At 47.3% G+C, this 14,832-nt stretch overlaps 1 protein-coding gene across 1 annotated transcript in view; it reads left to right on the forward strand.

Annotated features, from left to right (window-relative positions):
* Positions 1-14,145, forward strand: part of LOC122542287 (GATOR complex protein WDR24-like) — a 26,967-nt gene extending 12,822 nt beyond the window's left edge. The window contains exons 5-9 of the mRNA XM_043679882.1: positions 5,536-5,660; positions 10,013-10,117; positions 10,692-11,029; positions 12,843-13,027; positions 13,363-14,145. Coding sequence (XP_043535817.1) covers positions 5,536-5,660; positions 10,013-10,117; positions 10,692-11,029; positions 12,843-13,027; positions 13,363-13,531 — 922 coding nt within the window. The 3' untranslated portion in view covers positions 13,532-14,145. The remainder of the gene's footprint in view (positions 1-5,535; positions 5,661-10,012; positions 10,118-10,691; positions 11,030-12,842; positions 13,028-13,362) is intronic.
* The last annotated feature ends 687 nt before the right edge of the window (positions 14,146-14,832 follow it).

Here is a 14,832-nt window from a genome sequence, read left to right on the forward strand (position 1 = left end):
TGTGCACCTGTCCCATCCCCTTGCCCCCCCCTCAGCAGGTACGGTGCCCCCCAAGCTGAACCGTCGCCCCTCCTCCCCATCTCGGCAGGTACAGTGTGTCGGAAGGGGCACTGTGGCCTCTGACCTGGCCTTTGCCTCAGACGACATTCAACCATGGAGGCAGGTTGGAAACGGTTCGTTAGATTAATTCCAGAGAGGAGGGATTTATCTTACGCAGAGCGATCGAACAGTCCAGGCCGACTTGAACTGGGGGGGAATAGATTTAGGACGGAGCTGAGGGAGGAACCTTCACCCAAAGGTTAGTGAGTCTGAGGAGCTCCCTGTCCAGTGAAGCAGTTGAGGCTACCTCGTTGGATGTTTTTAAGGCAAAGATAGATTTTTGAACAGTAAAGGAATCAAGGATTATGATGAGAGCGCGGGTAAGTGGAGCTGAGTCCGTGAAAAGATCAGCCGTGATCTTATTGAATGGTGGAGGGGGCTCGATGGGCCTGACGGCCTACTCCTGCTCCTAGTTGTTACACTTGCTCGAGTTTAGAGAATGAGAGGGAATCTAGTTGAATTTACAAGATGTTGTACCAAGTGCCTGTGGGGATGATGATTCCTCAGCAGTCTAGAACCCCAGGTCACTATTTTAAAAAATAGGGGCCAACCTTTCAGGACAGGGATGAGGGGAAATGGCAGCGTCTGTGGAGAGAGAAACCGAGGTAACGTTTTGAGTCTGATGTGGCTGTTCTTTAGCACTGAGGAAGAGTTAGCTCTGTTCCTCGCTCCACAGGCACTGCCAGACCTGCTGAGTTTCTCTGTGCTTGTTTCAGATTTCCAGCATCTGCAGTTTCTTTTGTTTCTTTTTACTGAATCTTGCCATTATTCCTTTGGTTCACAATAACAGGGTGTTTCTCTTGCTGGTGACTTGAGTATCGGAATGGAGGGCTATTCAAATGCTAACAAGTTGTTGGAAAAGCTCAGCAGGTCCGGCAGCATCTGTGGAGAGAGAAAGCAGACTTAATGTTTCGGGTGCAGTGACCCTTCTACAGAACAGACGTGTTCAGCCTCCACTCTGTCTGCCTCATTGATGATGTTGTTTTCACTGGGGAATAGACGCGAGTCGTGGGTATTTGCTACTCCTCGGTTAACCAACCCCAGATACGGATCAGTCTGTCGGATAATTCTTTTGGCAGGAGTCTGCTTCGCGCCCCTCGCAAAGTTTAAAGAGCTAGTGTGTTCTCCCCAGTCTCCAGCCGAATATTTATCCCACAACCAACATCACCAAAGCAAATGGTCAGGTGTTAACCCTCTTGTGGGAGCTTCCTACAAGCAAATTGACAGCTGCTTTTCCTATGAAATATCAACGATACTTCAAAAAGTGCTTCATTGGATGTACAGGGCTTTTAGCAGTCCTGCGGTCACAAAAGGTGGGCGGCACAGTGGTTAGCACTGCTGCCTCACAGCAACACGAACCCATGTTCGATTCCAGCCTCGGGTGACTGTCTGTGTGGAGTTTGCACATTCTCCCCGTGTCTGCGTGGGTTTCCTCCGGGTGCTCCGGTTTCCTCCCACAGTCCAAAAAAGTGCAGGTTGGGTGAATTGGCCATGCTAAATTGCCCGTAGTGTTAGGCAAAGGGGTAAATGTAGGGGAATGAGTATGGGTGGGTTGCGCTTCGGTGGGTCGGTGTGGACTTGTTGGGCCGAAGGGCCTGTTTCTATACTGTAAGTAATCTAAGTAAATGCAAGCTCGATTCATTAGAATACTTTGCTCTGACTCTTCTCTCTTAGCAGAGTGGGGTTAAGCCCAAGTGTAATAGCCAATACTCGCCAGGATCTAATTAGCCGATATTTTCACTATAAACGGGACGGGGAAAGCACCCAGGTTCTCCTAGGGGTTTCTACGGAAACGCAGCCTTGGCTGTCCTGGTGCCATCTTAGGGAGGGTTAGGGATTACTGTCACTGTCTACCATGGTCTTATTCTGTAGGTTCAGAGTCAGGAGGGCCCCAGATGTGTTCCACTCGGCACAGGAGCTGATGGGAGGAACCTCTCATCTGGACCAGGATGGGGACATGAGGAATGTTGGAATATTGGAGCCTGAGTAGGCCGTTCAGCCCATTGAATTTGATCATGGATGATCTCAGGCAGTTGACCGTTACATTTGTAATTTGATGCTGGCCTCACGTCAGTTAATCCAGAATTGAAATCGCGTCTCGGTGACCTTGAGGCTGTCATTGCTATAAAAACCCATCGGGTTCACTAATGTCCTTTAGGGAGGAAGACCCGGTCTGGCTGGCATGTGACTCCAGACCCACAGCAATGTGGTTGACTCTTAACTGCCCTCTGAGATGGGCTAACAAGCCGCTCAGTTCAGGGGCAATTAGAAATGGGTAATGAATGGCCAGCCTTTGCCAGCGACACCCTCATCCCATGCAAAACTAAAAGAAAATTTGCCTCGATGCCACTTTCCTGCACCATCTCACCATCTTTGTATCCCCTAATATCACTCGTCTCCAGAAACCCCTCTGTCTCAAATGCGCTTAATGATGGTGCTTCCACACCCCTCTGTAGCACAGATTTGAAAGAATCCCTGATCTAAGTGTGAAGAGATTCCTCATCACAGTCCTAAATGGCCAGCCCCTTATCCTCAGATTATGCCCCATAATTATAGAGTCACCAACCTAGAGAAACATCCTATCTATAGCTACCCCATCATGCCTTGTTGAAATTTACAAAATGCTTACAAGATCATACCTCATTCTTTGCAACCCTGGAGAATACAGACCTGGTTTCTTCAATCTCTCCTTAAGGCAAGGATTACTTCAGTCACACTTCCTGTACAATAAGTTTTTTTTTATTTATTCAGTCATTTATTCATTTTAAAAAGAAAATATAAACGACAACCAGTTGAGAATACGTAATAAATAATACTGTGTTAATGACATGAGTTTCATCCAGTTAGACCAGCAACTGGCATTCCTCTCTTACACCAGATCCTGTTGTTTCCTTCATACAGTCACAGAGTCAAACTGCACGGAAACAGACCCTTGTGGAATGTGGGCGTTACTGGCTGGGCCCAGCATTTATTGCCCATCCCTAGTTGCCCCTTGAGAAGGCGGTGGTGAGCTGCCATCTTTAACTGTGCATAATATCTCCAGGATATAGATGGCAATTAACTGCAATCTGAAGTGCACCACCTGTAGGAAGGGGCAGGTTCAATAGCAATTGGAGAAGTAACAGAAGTGACAAGTTTTGTGGGACTGGTAATGTCAAAGCAAGTCTGTGTCCATGGGCAATGTTTTAAGACTACCATGTTCTTTGAGTTAGAAAGAATGGCTGGATCGGCTGGGACGTTTTTCACTGGAGCGTAGGAAGTTGAGAGGTGACCTCACAGAAGTTTATAAAATCATGAGGGGTATGGCTTGGGTTAATGTCTTCCCTCTAGGGTGGGGGATTTCAAGACTCAGGGGCACGTTTTTAAAGTGAGAGGAGAGATATTTAAAAAAGACATGAGGGGCAAATATTTTACCCAGAAGGTGGTTCGTGTGTGGAATGACCTTCCTGAGGAAGTGGTGGATGCGGGTACAGTTACAACGTTTAAAAGACATTTGGATAAGTTTATGAATAGGGAAGGTTTGGAGGGATAGGGGCCAGGACCAGGCAAGTGGGCCTAGATTAGTTTGGGATTATGGTCAGCATGGACTGGTTGGACAGTTTGGGATTATGGTCAGCATGGACTGGTTGGACCGAAGGGTCTGTTTCTGTGCTGTTTGACTCTGTGACTGTATGAAGGAAACAACAGGGTCTGGTGTAACAGCGGAATGCCACATCCGGGTGTAGCTGGATGAAACTTGTCATTAACATGATGATGTTTATTACATGTTCTCAACTGGTTGTCATTTACATTTTATAAAAAATGAATTGATGGGATGTGGCAAGAGCAGCATTTATTGCCCCTCCCTAATTACCCTTGAACTGAGTGGCTTGTTACGGCTGTGAAGAGTCAACCCCATTGCTGTGGGTCTAGAGTCACACACAGACCAGACCAGGGTAAGGATGGCAGATTGTCTTCCCTAAAGGACATCAGTGAACCAGATGGGGGTTTTTAACAACAATTGATTCTGAGATCTCCATGATCTTAGCTTTTAATTTCAGCGTGGACTTGTTGGGCCGAAGGGCCTGTTTCCACACTGTAGGGATTCCATGATTCCAAGAAGATCAAATCTTCCAGTCTCACTCCATTGACATTATAAGCTGGTCTGCCCACAAACATATTACATCATCAGAATGGGTGGTGCTTAGGGCACGCCTAAGTGTTAACCCCATTCACTACCTTACACAGTTAGACAGCAAAGAGCAGGGAGAGATGTAATCAGTCGAATGGCCTCTAGCTGCGTTGTTTCTTGTACAATTCTATTATCTGGACCCTGCGGTGTTGAGGGAGTGCTACATTGCCAGCCAGTACTGTGTTCTTCAGTTGAAATGTTTAACTAGGACCTGGCTTTCTGCTGACTCAGCTTGGAGCCATTAGAGCTCCCATGTCTGTATCTCTCAGCCTGACCCTCCTCCCTCGGCCGACACATCCAGATTGAACGTGCACTGCCCCTAGGCATTTGGTATGCTTTCCTTTATCAGTCAGAGTATTGAGTATAGGAGTTGGGACACTGTTGGAATATTGCGTGCAATTCAGGTCTCCTTCCTATCAAAAAGATGTTGTGAAACTTGAAAGGGTTCAGAAAAGATTTACCAAGGATGTTGCCAGGGTTGGAGGATTTGAGATATACGGAGAGGTTGAATAGGCTGGGGCTGTTTTCCCTGGAGTGTCGGAGGGGCATGGATAGGGTAAATAGACAAGGTCTTTTACCTGGGGTGGGGGAGTCCAGAACTAGAGGGCATAGGTTTAGGGTGAGAGGGGAAAGATATAAAAGAGACCGAAGGGGCAACTTTTTCACGCAGAGGGTGGTACGTGTATGGAATGAGCTGCCAGAGGAAGTGGTGGAGGCTGGTACAATTACAACATTTAAGAGGCATTTGGATGGGTATATGAATAGGAAGGGTATGGAGGGATATGGGCCGGGTGCTGGCAGGTGGGACTAGATTGGGTTGGGATATCTGGTCAGCATGGACGGGTTGGACCGAAGGGTCTGTTTCCGTGCTGTATATTTCTGAGTCTATGACTCCATGGGGAGATGCAGGGATGGAACAGGAGAACCAAGTAAGGTATCTTTTAACAAGGGATTCATTGAGTGGAGTGTTTGAGACATTTCGAACATGGTAATTCCCGAATTGACAAAGGCCTTTTGCTCCTTAAACTGGATGTAAGGATTCTCCCACTGCCCCCTTATACCCCGTGTTTTATCACCAGACACTGGGTAGGGTGTTGCTATTGGTCAAAACAATGACTGCAGATGCTGGAAACCAGATTCTGGATCAGTGGTGCTGGAAGAGCACAGCAATTCAGGCAGCATCTGAGGACAGGCAAAATCATTGTTTGTAAAGGATTCTCTTCTTGTGTTCTCCTCTCCGTTTGCCCCACGCCCTGACCCTGCAGCTTTACATTAAAGGACGGTACAGCTGCATTGGGAGGTGAAGCCAAATTGGAGCGAGGTCGGATGGAGAACCGACAGGACAGTCTCCCTCTGGATTCGACCGTCACCTCACAACAAACAAACGAAGGTATCCTTGTTTTTAATCATCTTTTACTCACTGCAACTTGAGAGCAGGAGTGGTCTATTTGGCCCCTTGAGTTTATTCCAGTATTCACAGCTCGTCTTCCACCTCAATCCCACTTTTCCCATATCCCTCGTTGTTCAAAAATATCTCAGTCTCTAAAATGCTCAAGGTCGGACTTCCTTCTGGGATGGAGAATTCTGAAGCTTTGCCATCGTCTGGATGAAGAAATTCCCCCTCAGTCTCAGAATTAATGATCGGCCATTTTGTGAGCTCACCGACTAGGCTGGTATTTGTTGGCCAGCCCTAAGTGCCTTTGAACTGAGTGGCCCATGAGATATTTTCAGAGGGTGGGTATGAGTGAACTACATTACTGTGAGTCTGGAGTATATCAGATCAGGTAAGGCTGGCAGATCTTCCTTAAAGGGTACTTGGTGAAACAGTTTAGGTTTTCTGGCCATTGACAATGGTTTTACGGTCACCATCCCTTAAGACAGCTTGGAGATTTTGAAGAACTGGATTTAAATTCCAGCAGCCGTCTTGTTTAGGATTTGAATTTGTGGTCCCAGAGTATTAAACTGAGCCTCTGGATTACTGGGAAATAAGGTCGGGCAAGTGTCACTGGGGGAGCACTTTGGAGCCAGTGATCATATTCTCCTGTTTTAAAATAGATATGGACCAGATCTAAAAGTGGAAGATCTAAATTGAGTAAGATCAGTTTTGACGGTATTAGGCAAGATATTTCAAAAGTTGGTTGGGAGAGGCTGTTTTTCAGGTGAAGGAACAGTTGGAAAATGGGAGGCCTTCAGAAATGAGATAATGAGAGTCCAGAAACAGTTATGTTCCTGTTAGGGTGAAAGGAAAGGCTGTTAATGTAGGGAATGCTGGATGACTAGATAAATTGAGGCTCTGATCCAGAAAAGAAAGGAAGCATATGTCAGGTATGTCAAGTGAATCCCTAGAAGAGTATAAAGGAAATAGGAATATACTCATGAGGAAGATCAGGAGGGCAAAAAGGGGAAATGAGATAGCTTTAGCAGATAAGGATAGGGAGAATCCAAAGGGATTCTACAAGTATGTTAAGGACAAAAGAGTAACGAGGGAGAGAATAGGGCCTCAACAAGACCGCAGGAGATGGGTGAGATACTAAATGAGTATTTTGTGTCAGTATTTACAGTGGAGAAGGATATGGAAGCAAGAGAACTTGGATAAATATATAGTGATATCTTGAAACATGTCTATATTGTAGAGGAGGAGGTGCAGAATGTTTTAAAATGCATAAACGTAGATAAATTCCTGGGACCTGATCAGATATACCCCAAAGCTTTGTGGGAAGCTAGGGAAGTGATTGCTGGGCCCCTTGCTGAGCTATTTGTATCATCAATAGCCATGGGTGAGGTGCCAGAAGACTGGAGAATGGCTAATATGGTGCTACTGTTTAAGAAAAGTGGTGAGGAAAAGCCAGGGAACTATAGTTTGGTGAGCATGACATTGGTGATGGGTAAGTTGTTGGATGGGATTCTGTGGGACAGGGTTTGCAAGTGTTTGGAAAGGCAAGGACTGATTAGAGGTAGTCAGCATGGCTTTGTGTGTGGGAAATCATGCCTCATGAACTTGGTTGAGATTTTAGAAGAAGTGACAAATAAGATTGATGAGGACAGATTGGGGGACGTGATCTATCTGGACTTCACTAAGGTATTTGACAAGATTCCGCATGGTACACTGGTTAGCAACATTAGATCATATGGAATCCAGGGAGAGCTGGCCATTTGGATACAAACTTGGCTTGAAGGTAAGAGACAGGGTGGTGGTGGTGATTGTTTTTTTGGACTGGAGGCCTGAGACCAGTGGATCGGTGCTGCGCCCACTGCTTTTTCTTATTTATATAAGTGATTTGGATGTGAATCTAGGAGGAATGGTTAGCAAATTTGAAGATGACACCAAAATTGGAGGTGTAGTGGACAATGGAGAAGGTTATCTCGGAGTACAACTGGATCTTGATCAGATGGGCCAATGGGCTGAGGATTGGAAGTTGCAGTATAACTTGGATAAATGTGAGGTGCTGCATTTTGGAAATAAGCAAATCAGGGCAGGACTTGTATACTTAATGGTAAGGTCCTGGGGAGGGTCACTGAACAAACAAACCTCAGGGCACAGGTTCATAGCTCATTGAAAGTGGAGTCACAGATAGATAGGATAGTGAAGAAGACATTTGGTATATTTTCCTTTATTGGTCAGAGTATTCTGTATAGGAGTTGGGATGTCATGTTGTGGCCCGACAGGACATCGGTTAGGCTACTTTTGTAAGACTGTGTTCAATTCTGGTCTCCCTGCTATAGGAAAGATGTGTTGAATGGGTTCAGAAAAAAATTTACAAGGATGTTGCCGGGACTGGAGGGATTTGAGCTACAGGGAGAGGCTGAATAGGCTGGGCTATTTTCCCTGAAGTGCTAGAGGCTGAGGGGTGACCTTTATAAAAACAGGAGGGGCGTGGATAGGGTGAATAATCAAGGTCTTTTTCCAGGATGGAGGAGTCCAAAACTAAAGGTTTAGGGCGAGAAGGTAAAGATTTAAAAGGGACCAAATGGACAGCTTTCTCGTGCAGTGGGTGGTGCATGTGTGGAATGAGCTGCCAGAGGGAGTGGTGGAGGCTGGTACAATTACAACATTTAAAAGGCATCTGGATGGCTATATGAATAGCAAGGATTTACATGGAAATGGGCCAAGTGCTAGCAAATGTGACTGGATGAGTTTAGGATATCTGGTCGGCATGGACGAGTTGGACCGAAGGGTCTGTTTCCATGTTGTACATCTCTATGATTCTTCTTCTGTGCTGCTGACTGTCCGGAGGACCCATGGATGCCCAGTTTTGAATCAATCCCTTTCGGCTCAAAGGCAGAGCCACACAGTGTGATGGAGGGTGGCCTCAGTGTGACAGTTTGTCTCCACGAGGACTGGGTGATGGTCACTCCAGTCAATGTGGTCAGAGACTATTGTGGGGAGGTTCATGACAATGAAACCAAGTAGATTTTCCCTCCTGTTGGATTGGTCGTGCACCCAGTCTAGTAGCTCTGTCCTTTAGCTCAGTCAGAAGTGATGCTGCCCAGTCACTCTTGGTGATTGATAACAAAGTCCCACAGTCCAGGTATAGAGTATACTTTTGCCTCTCTCTCTCTCTGTCAGTGCTCCTTCCATGTGATGTTCAAAATGGAGCAGCATGTTTTTTAATCATTCACAGAATGATGGCCAGGCCAACATGTATTATCCATTCCTAATTACCCAGAGGGTAGATTAAGAGTTAACCACATTGGCTGTGGGTCTGGAGTCACATGTAGGCCCAGACCAGGTAAAGCTGGCAGTTTCCTTCCCTAAAGGACGTTAGTGAACCAGACGGGTTTTTCCAACAATTGACAACAGATTTATGGTCATCACTTGACTTTTAATTCCATCTACTGTGGCGGGATTTGAATCCGGGTCTCCAGAACATTAGCTGGGTCTCTGGCTAACAGTCCAGCGATAATAGCACCAGGCTATCACCTCCCCTTGGTGGGGGTTAGCAGGAGACCTCTGTGCTTGTGACTGTTGCGAGAACAGGAACCGTTAATGTGGACTGCTCTCAGGACCTCCCTTCTGATTGTGCCCAACTGCCCTGCCACATTTAGTAGTTCACAACAATGCCAATAGACCATTCACAGCCTTAGGCCCACTCCACTGCTCAATTAGAATGTGACTGATTAACCCTTGGCCTCTTTCATTTACCTTGGTAACCTTTCACTGGCTGGAAATTTTCTAAGAATAAGTCTTGAAGAATCCGGTTCTGTGGGATGGGGGATAAGGAATCAGCTTTTTACAATCCTTCGTGTGATCCCTGAAGCTTGTGGGGTTCTCTGTTCCCACTCGCTCCGTGACTGACTGTACGCAAGGCTGGATTTAGACAGAGTTCCCTCCCCAAGAGCATTGTGGGTCTACCTCCAGCACATGGACTGCAGCAGTTCAAGAAGACAGCTCACGACTAGCTTCTCAAGGGGCAACTAGGCCCAGCCAGCAATACCCACATCTCACAGGTGAACAAAAAGATATTGTTATTGACGAGGAGGTCAAGGGTCACAGGTGGCCAAGCAGGGAAGAGGAGCTGAGGCCACAGTCAGAGCAGCAATGCTCCATTCAGATGGTGGGACATGCTCAAGGGGCTGAATGGCCTACTGCTGCTCAGGGTCTTGAGCCCTGAGATCTTGCAGAGTAGCATGGCCTGATCACACCTTTGTGTTCCCCCCTCCCGCTGGGCTCTCGTACTGAGGTTTTATATGAGGATGCTTTTTGTGTCGATCAATGTCTCTCAGCATTTCCCCTCCTTTCAGAGAACGAGGAGACGGAGGGGAGTGATGCGCCAGCGGACTATCTGTTTGGCGATGGTGAAGGTGATGAAGATGACTTCTTCATTATCGGCCACGAGAACGCTCCAGGTGAGTGAGCGTCGGCTCCGGCACTGAGCAGGAGCTCGCTGAGTATCAGGAAAATCCAATCTGACTGGGGAGTGGGTCTTCTGTAAACCAGGCAATGACCAGCGGGCTAACAGAGCTCTGTCAGGTTCTGGAGGAGTTTGATAGGTACATGGGTGGCACGATGGCTCAGTGGTTAACACTGCTACCTCACAGCACCAGGGACGTGCGTTCAATCCCAGCCTTGGGAGTCTGTCTGTCTGTCTGTGTGGACTTTGCATGTTCTCCCTGTGTCTGTGTGGGTTTCTTCTGGATGCTCCAGTTTCCTCCCAGAGATGTGTAGGTTAGTTGGATTGGCCATGGGAAATTGCCCATCGTGTCCAGGGATGTGTGGGCTAGGTGGGTTAGCCATGGGAAGTGCAGGGATAAGGTAGGAGGGGGTAAGTCTGGGTGGGATGGTCTTTGGCAGTCGATGGACCGAATGGCCTCTTTCTACGGGTTCTGTTCTATTCTAATTGTCTTCGTTCGGAGATTCAGAGGCAGCTTCCTCTGTGACAGGAGAACATCCTTCCAGATTGACTCATTTTGCTGTTTGCAGGAGAGGACTCCGAGTTCATCCTTCCACAAGAAGGCTTCCCACTGCGACACGAAATTCTCGATCACCCGACTACCCTCGACCACTTCCAGGACAAGACTGACTCGCCCCACATCAGCGGCAACGAAGCAGACCTGGTGTCACTGACCCCGACCGAGGGCATTTCTCTGGTCTCCGTCTCGCAGCTGCCCTTTGAGCACGGGTTTTCCGCCGATTACTTCAACCTCGTCGTGAGGGACATGATGTGCTTCTACGCCGAGCAAGGCGACGTGCAGATGGCAATCTCTGTCCTCATTGTACTCGGAGACAGGATCAAAAAGGAAATTGATGAGCAGACACAGGTACGGCCAAATGTCATCAGGGACAAGCTGACTCCGTTGTGTCTCGCCTGGCTAGGCTGGGTCAGTAAATATAGATTGGAGTAGTGCTGGAAAAGCTGGTGCTGGGTCAGTAAATATATACAGGCCTGAGATAGATTTTTAATCAGTGAGGGAGCCAAGGGCTATGGGGAAACAGCAGGAAACTAGAGTTGAGGATTATTAGGTCAGCCATGATCTCATTGAATGGCAGGGGCAGGCTAATGGGCTGAATGGCCTACATTAGCTCCTGTGCCTTATTACTGAAACTTAAAGGGTTGTGAGGTGGGGTGACAGGGTAGGTCCTGAGAGGATGTTTTTCTGAAACTGGAATGAGTGGTGGCACATCATGTGACCATCACCCCCCCACAACAAGGTACACTCTTCCCACTTAGACCAGAAAACATGGGAGCAGAAATTAGGCCATTCAGCCCATTGAGTCTGCTCCGCCATTCAATCAGGGCTGAGAAGTTTCTCAATCCCATTCTCCTGTTTTCTCCCCATAAGACTTGATACTCAAGAACCTATCTAACTCCATCTTAAATATACTCAAGACCTGGCCTCCACAGCCTTCTGTGGCAATGAATTCCATAGACTCACCACTCTCTGGCTAATGACATTTCTCCTCATCTCCATTCTAAAAGGTCTTCCCTTTACTCTAAGGCTATGCTCTCGGGTCCTCATATCTTCTACCAATGAAAACGATTCAGTATTCTGTGTGTTTCAATTAGATTCCCCCCTCATCCGTCTAAACTCCATTGAGTATAGCCCCAGAGTCCTCAAAAGTTCCTCACGTGTTAAGCTTTTCATTCCTGGGACCATTCTTGTGAATCTCTTCTGAACACGCTCCAGGGGCCAGTCCATCCTTCCTGAGATATGGGGCCCAAAACTGCACACAATATTCCAAATGTGGACTGACCAGAGCCATATAAGCCTCCGAAGTACATCCCTGCACTTCAGTGGCTGCAGAGTGGATTCTCCTATTTTGGATTGAGATGCAGGTGGTTAATGTTTGGAATTCTCTTTCATGATGGAGCCTATGGGGAGGTGATGGCCTAGCGGTATTGTTGTTGAATGGTTAATCCAGAGACCCAGGTAATGTTGAGAGGACCACAAGACCATAAAGCACAGGAGCTGAAATTAGGCCATTCAGCCCATCAAGTCTGTTCCGTCATTCAACCATGGCTGATACGTTTCTCAACCCCATTCTCCATGTAACCCTTGATACTCAAGAACCTCTCCATCTTGGTCTTAAATATACTCTTAAATATGAATCCTGCCACAGCAGATGGTGGAATTTAAATTCAATACAAATCTGAAATTAAGATTCTAATGATGACCGTGAATCCATTGTTGATTGTTGTAAAAAGCCATCTAGTTCACTAATGCCCTTTAGGAGAGGAAATCTGTCGTCCTTACCCGGTCTGGCCAACACGTGACTCCAGACCCACAGCAATGTGGTTGACTCCTAACTGCTGGATGGGCAATAAATGTCCATGAAAGAATAAATGATTGAACACATTCAAGGCTGAGTTAGAGAGATGTTTGATGTGCAAAGGAATCAAGGATTACCGGACACTCGCACACAAACTCTCACACGCTCACACATACGAAAAGGCACTTGAGACAACAATGAGATTGGCTGTGAACCTATCGAATAGTTGGCAAGCTTGAGGGGCTGAATGGTCTGCTTCTGTCTCCAGGTTTGTATTTTTTTTATAAGGAGTTAGTTTGCTTGTTGGAATGTTCTATTTAAATTGGTAGGATTTATAACTGTTGTTGTTTTGAAACCCTCCAGGAACACTGGTACACCTCCTACATTGACCTTCTCCAGCGCTTCCAACTCTGGAATGTAGCCAACGAGGTGATCAAACTGAGCACGTGCAGATCCATCACATGCCTGAACCAGGCTTCGACCACCCTGCACGTCAACTGCAACAATTGCAAACGGCCAATGAACACTCGAGGCTGGATGTGTGAGAGGTAAGTGAACTCCGCCATGAGTAAACCCTCGAGGGGGTTTGCCAGCTGCATCGGGTATCCATGGCAGTGTTGGGAGCTGCCCATCGTCCTTGAGGGAGGGAGAGAGAGAGATGGGGAGGGGCGGCGGGTGACAGAGGGAGGGAGTGAGGGTGGGCGATGGAGGAAGGGACAGAGTGGCGGACAGACAGGGAGAGATGGATTGGGGGGGGGGGTACATGGAGGGCAGACAAGACAGAAAGAGACAAGGTAGGTCTGGGAGTGTGGTACAGGTAAACGAATCCAGGTGCACAGATATTTATTTATATCTTTTTATTTGCTGTGCTCTTTGTTGCTAGGTGTCGGCGTGGTGCCAGTACATGTGCTGTGTGCCACCACGCAGTGAAGGGGCTCTTTGTTTGGTGCCAGGGCTGTACACATGGAGGACACCTGCAGCATCTCATGGACTGGTTTCAGTTCCACACCCATTGCCCGACAGGATGTGGACACCTTTGTGAATACACATAGTCCATACCACACCCTCGCTTCCTCCCAAAACCCCCACCGTGTCTCGTCACAATAGCATGTGTTGGGCTGAGATGTACAGAGTGGAAGCAGTTTGGTTACTCCCCTCCTCCCAGCAAGATGTGATTTGGAATGGAGGGGGCCTGGAAAGTATGTGTTGGTGCAGAGAGATGTGTTGCTAGCACAAGCATCTGTTGGATACACCCACAGCGTGGGCACATTTCAGACACTGCATGTCCATTATGAACTGTACATAGACTGGGAGAAAGTGAGGACTACATATGCTGGAGATCAGAGCTGAAAAATGTGTTGCTGGAAAAGCACAGCAGGTCAGGCAGCATCAAAGGAGCAGGAGAATCGACGTTTCGGGCATAAGCCCTTCTTCAGGAATCCTGGCAAGTTTACAAGAAGCAGCACTGTATTCTGTTATTATGTGATGGGATTAATTTCCCTTCACCATACCTCCAGCCCCTGCTTGATCTGTAGACGGATGCTGCAGGTCTCACTGCTAACACTGTTACATGGAGTAGGATTGCAGCCTCTGTCAAAGAAGTTAAAAATCACACAACACCAGGTTATAGTCCAACAGGTTTAATTGGAAGCACACCAGCTTTCGGAGCGACGCTCCTTCATCAGGTGATTGTCACTCCGAAAGCTAGTGTGCTTCCAATTAAACCTGTTGGACTATAACCCAGCATCTCTGAATCATGACTGTCAAAGAATGTTCTCTCCAGAGAAGAGAAGCCACAGGGGTAGATTCCATTGACTAATGTCTCAGCTCCTAAATCCTGCAGCGTACAGCAAGGAGGAGCCTTTCCAATCGAGGGTATTAAACCACAGAAGGGGACATGGCAGCAATGGCCTGGACTGCAACGACAGACAACAAAGAGAAAATTACTCCTCTCGTGCTCAAGTAAAGGTTTCATGCATTTTTGGGCTGAAGGTATCAATAAGGCTGGTCTGCCCCATGATTGAAGACAGAGATATTTATGGAATCGCTTTCTCCTGTTGAAGGTGGCAAACAATTCACAACAGGAAGGGCAGGACTAACAGAGTCTGACTTACTGTGCATTGGTTGTGGGATCACATTACCCTGCCTATTGCATGCTGCTCCTGTGTTGTAGCAACCACCAGGCTGACACCTCATTGTTTCAGGTTTCCTGTAATGTACCTGACCCTCTCCTCGATGGCACTGTGGTGTCCCTACAGCACATGGATGGCAGCAGCTCACCACCACCACCATAAAGGTGATAAGATTAGACTTAGTATGGAAACAAGCCATTCAGCCCAACAAGCCCACACCG

The sequence above is a fragment of the Chiloscyllium plagiosum genome, chromosome 39, assembly GCF_004010195.1.
Source record: "Chiloscyllium plagiosum isolate BGI_BamShark_2017 chromosome 39, ASM401019v2, whole genome shotgun sequence".
Lineage (NCBI taxonomy): Eukaryota > Metazoa > Chordata > Chondrichthyes > Orectolobiformes > Hemiscylliidae > Chiloscyllium > Chiloscyllium plagiosum.